General features: G+C 43.1%; 1 protein-coding gene across 3 annotated transcripts in view; it reads left to right on the top strand.

The window, feature by feature from the left end:
- The first annotated feature begins 1,147 nt into the window (after nt 1-1,147).
- Nucleotides 1,148-4,584, top strand: part of lef1 (lymphoid enhancer-binding factor 1) — a 42,703-nt gene continuing 39,266 nt past the window's right edge. For 2 of the 3 annotated variants that reach the window (XM_017407589.3, XM_017407582.3), the window contains exons 1-2: nt 1,149-2,203; nt 3,897-3,963. In XM_017407589.3, the coding sequence (XP_017263078.1) occupies nt 2,003-2,203; nt 3,897-3,963 (268 nt within the window). In that variant the 5' untranslated portion in view covers nt 1,149-2,002. Of the gene's footprint in view, nt 2,204-3,896; nt 3,964-4,584 lie in introns of all 3 variants that reach the window. The other variant, XR_005232947.1, reaches the window with a different exon arrangement.

The following is a 4,584-nucleotide window of genomic DNA, read 5'->3' as shown; positions in this document are numbered from 1 at the left end:
GGGGGGGGGGGGGGGGGAAGGAGGGGAGGGAGGGAGGTGGCGGTGGGGGGGAGGGAGGGAGCGAAGGATAAAAGAGCCAGCCGCCGCCAGATCAAAGGGAGCCGCGGCTCCGCCCCCTCTTCCACCTAACCCCGCCTCCGCGCTTTATAAAGATCTGCCTCCACATCCGAGCTCCGGATTCTCACGCAAGCTTCTCAGCGCTCAGACACCCAGAAAACAAAAAAAAGAGAAAGAAAACTAAAAACAACAAACACGCCACTTCCACTATTTTTTCTTTGTTTCCGGTGATTTCTGTTTTTCTTCTTCTTTTTTTCTTTTTTCAAAATTTCTGTGCAAAATATCCAACTATAAAAAACGAGTTTTTATGGCGCTTCAGAGAGCAAAATTTTAATGTTCCGTTTTGGTGTTTTTTTTTAACCACTTTTTGCGGATTTTCATTTGTATCGTCTAAAAAACAACCCAAATCACTCCCGAAAATTACAGCAAATATTATCTGTGAAACTGTTTATTTGTGCCATTTATCTGTGTCTGTTTACGCTACTAGGCCTATAGGCGTAATGTGCATTTAAAAAAAAGAAAAAATACATAACTATTTCATTATATCACCACTTACAGCGCCGTTTATGAACTCGTTAGTGTTTGGATCGGGCTTTTAAATGTGTTATAATATCCTCTCCGTCAGCGTTAATTAGGAATTAGGGTTAATACAAAGCAGTATGAAAAAACAAGAAAGAAAAAAAAAAGCAACCATACACTATTAAACACTAGTAAATCTAATGGGTCCATTTTCTTATTTATATAAAAAGCTCTAAATAATTCTTTAAAATTCCTCTCTCAAATAACATTAGGTGTGTATTTCCCTTTCAAAAATAGAGCTCTTGCTTGTTTTTTGCCTTTACTTTAAATTGTATGACTGTTTTTATTTCTCCTAATTATTTCAAGGCATTTAGCAACCTCTTCTTCTTCTTCGTCTTCTTCGTCTTCTTAGTCTTCTCCTCCTGTCTGTAAATCTCTCCGGAGGAGTGTCAGTCGGTGCGGTGTCAATCAGAGCTTCGGCTTCCCTTTCATCTCTCCTTCCTCCCAGTGACTGAGGAGGAGGAGGAGGAGGGAGGAGGAAAGAGAGCAGCTACATTACCAACACACACGTACTGGTTTCATTACACTGTGGAAACGCTGGAGGAGCGGTGGGAAGTCGGTGCTCGGCGGGTTTTTTTCCTCCACTCTACCTTCAGGTTTTTTTTTTGTTGTTGTTTTTTAACAGTTTTACGAATTTCGCTTTCTCTCCTCTCTGTCCGAGCAGCTGTGAGGATGTACTTTTAAAGCGACGCGGCGGCTTTTTTTTGTATTTTTAATTTAATTTTGTTGTTAGTTTTGCCGTCCTTCCCTGCTAACCATCCTCCAGACGGTGTTTTGGTTTCGTTAACTTGAATTTGTATTAATTATTATCATTTTCACACCGAAGGACCTCTTCACTGGACCGTACAGGGAGTATTTTTCTGGTCGAACTTTTTCCTAAATGTTCGCTTGTTTTCACGGGACGGCAGACTAAAAGAAAAATGACATTTTGAACTTGAGCTTTGCCTTCCTCTCGCTATCAGCGCGTTTATTCACCACCTCCTCCCGTGTTTGTCTCAGAGAGCTGCTCTTTTTTTGTTGTTGTTGTTGTTGTTTAGTTGAGTGAATAAATAGGCTGTCAGCAGCCTGCTCCTCCTGTTGCTTCAGTGTGAAAACACACTTACACACACACCGGCAGCGTGTCCGTCTGCACGCCGCCTCCTCTCACACTCTCTCCCGGTCTGCTCTCCCAGAGGGGGAGGAGGAGGAGGGGGTTCGTCCCTTTTTCTTTCCCCCCACTCGGTTCGGTGGGGTGGAGGCTGGGGGGGAGAAGAACCGGGGCCGGACACGGCGGATTTCGGTGGGAGTTGACCTTCCGGACAGCGTGTCGTCTCCGCCTTAAGTGGCCGAACAGACGCAGCAGCAGCAGCAGCCCCTCGCCGCGACAATGCCTCAGCTGTCGGGCGGCGGCGGGGACCCGGAGCTCTGCGCCACGGACGAGATGATCCCGTTCAAAGATGAAGGAGACCCGCACAAGGAGCAGATCTTCGCCGAACTCAGCCACTCGGAGGAGGAGGGAGACCTGGCAGACATCAAGTCATCGCTGGTCCACGAGTCGGAGAGCAGCCCCAACAGCAACAGCCACGATGTAAGTCATCTGTGCGCGCGCCCGCACACACACACACACACACACACACACACACACACACACAGATGCAGTGATTGATGTGGAGAGGGCAGAAAGACATTTAAACTCTATCACAGAGCGGAAAGTGCGTGCAGCAGCCTTTTAAAGTTGTTTATTTCACTTTAATCATCACCTGACTGGAGCTCTAATGAGCTTTTAACACTTTGGCTTGATTTAAAAAAAAAAAAAACAACTGCTGCAACAAGAAGCAAAAATAGGCCCCAAACTGGTTTCTACTCTCTTTAAAAAAGAAAAAAAATCATGCTTGTATTATTATTTTTTTTTACCTTTTAATCTTCCAGATCTTCAGTAATGTCAGGCACATTTAAAGCCACCTCAGTCCTGTTTACAGCCTTCAGCTGCCTCCCTAAATGAACTTCTATGATCATCTCAGGCCTAAAGTGAATTTCTTTTGTAATTCTATTTACTTTTTTATATTCATGTTAAACCGCTCCATACACTCGTGTTAAACTGTGCGTTAAAAAAAAGAAGTGGGGCCTTGTAAGCAGCCTGTCACAGGCAGGGTGGTGTTTGTTTGTGTTATCTTTGGTACATCCTCAGCAGCTGTAGACACACATAAATCTATTTAGCACATGCTATTTAAAACCCACAAACCAATAATATTCGTTTATCTTGAAGCATAGAGGCCAGACTGACTGATAACTATGGTGTCATCTTGTCTCATTCCTGCTAATTCTGAATATTTCTTTTCATTTTGTCCCTAAAATGGTGTCTTTTCAATTACATTTTTATGTTTGATGCCTGATAGAGTGCATTAAACAGATTTGTTTTGCCTTTTAATTAAAAAAAATTAAATTGTTAAATGTGTTGATTTCTTAAATGCCTAAAATGTAAATAAAGACAGGGTTATGGATTTATTGTGTTAAGAAAATGCTGAAATTATTGTGTTATGTTTTTTTTTTTTTTTTACTTGCGGTGTGGAATTTTAGCAGCAGCCACAAAGTGTTAGATAATTAAAAAAATTCTGCCACATCTCTCGCGAAACCGTGCGCCTTCGTCACCAAATGTCCTCGAGGACGGTGAGACGGGGGCTGAATGTTAATTGGGAATCTGGTGACGTTGCCTCGCTCAGCTTGAAGCCGTCCTGAGGGTGGTGGTGGGTGGGGGTGTCTGAACTCCCAACAAAAATAAGAAGATTTTTCTTTATTTAGTGGAAATGAAGGAAATGGAAGGTTCTCTTCTTTAAAGTGCAAGAGCTGCATTCTCGTTATTTTTATTTTTTTTTACTACATAGGATGGTTTTAATTCATTTTGAACACAGCCTGTAGATTCATAACATAAATATATTTTTGTTGTTTCGACGTGAAAGGACGACTGAGCTCAAAGATGAAAATGAGAGTGAACCTGTGGTACTGAAAACAAGTTAATTTGTGAGCTCCTTAAGGACATGAAGCTTAATTAAGTGGGTCTTCTGAAGCTTTGATGACGGCTGCTCCATCTCTCCTCCACTGTGTGTGTGTGTGTTTGTGTGTGTGTGCACGAGCCTGTTCTACTTTAGGGGGCAACATTTGTCCCAGCTGTATTTAACGTGTGTCTTAACTGTTTCCGTTTGGGTCATTTCAAGGCCTTAACGATTGATTCGTCATAATTTTATTGTTTTTATTTATCATGTTGTTGTTTGTTTGTTTTACAGGCAGCTAGACAGTCCCAAATACCGCAGGATTCATATCACGAAAAACACAGAGACCATCCAGATGATGGTAAGTGACACAGCCCTGAGCTTGAACTTGTTAAATCAGCGTGCCACTTAGCTTTAAAACCCCTCAGCCCTTTTAGAATCGACTGCTGTGGCTTTTACAAACTGAGGCGAAGGCGACAGGAGGCAGAGGTGCCACCTTGTTTTACAAAAATAGAACTGATCATGCTGTTTTTTCTCCCCCCCATCCCACCCCTTATCAGAGCTTCTGACTGCTGATCCCAGTCTAGTCAGAACATGCTGTCTTCATAAACACAGCTACCTGTTACCTACTGCATAGATGAGGGTGCCTGCAGAAGTGGGGGTAAAAAAACAAAACAAAACAGGAATACCTCAAATAGGATGCCCCTATTTTTACGTCTTTTTTTGTTTGTTTGTTTGTTTTTAAACACCTACGGACCATAAAATCACATTTAGGTCTGGTTATTTCCAGTAGCACAGTTGAAACCTGCTGACCCAGACCAGCTCTCCGGTTTGTGCTGTCACGTCCAACATGTTGCTGCCCCCCTTGGGACTCGTTGCTCCCTGGCTATTGTAGCCTGACCCTGCTGCAGGTCATCATTAGGGCTTCTGAAGAGGAGTGTGTCTCCTCTTTGTTCCCCTTTCACTCCTGAATGAGACCCCC

Source organism: Kryptolebias marmoratus, linkage group LG3, assembly GCF_001649575.2.
Source record: "Kryptolebias marmoratus isolate JLee-2015 linkage group LG3, ASM164957v2, whole genome shotgun sequence".
Taxonomy (NCBI): Eukaryota; Metazoa; Chordata; class Actinopteri; order Cyprinodontiformes; family Rivulidae; genus Kryptolebias; species Kryptolebias marmoratus.
This window is presented reverse-complemented; position numbering and strand designations above follow the sequence as displayed.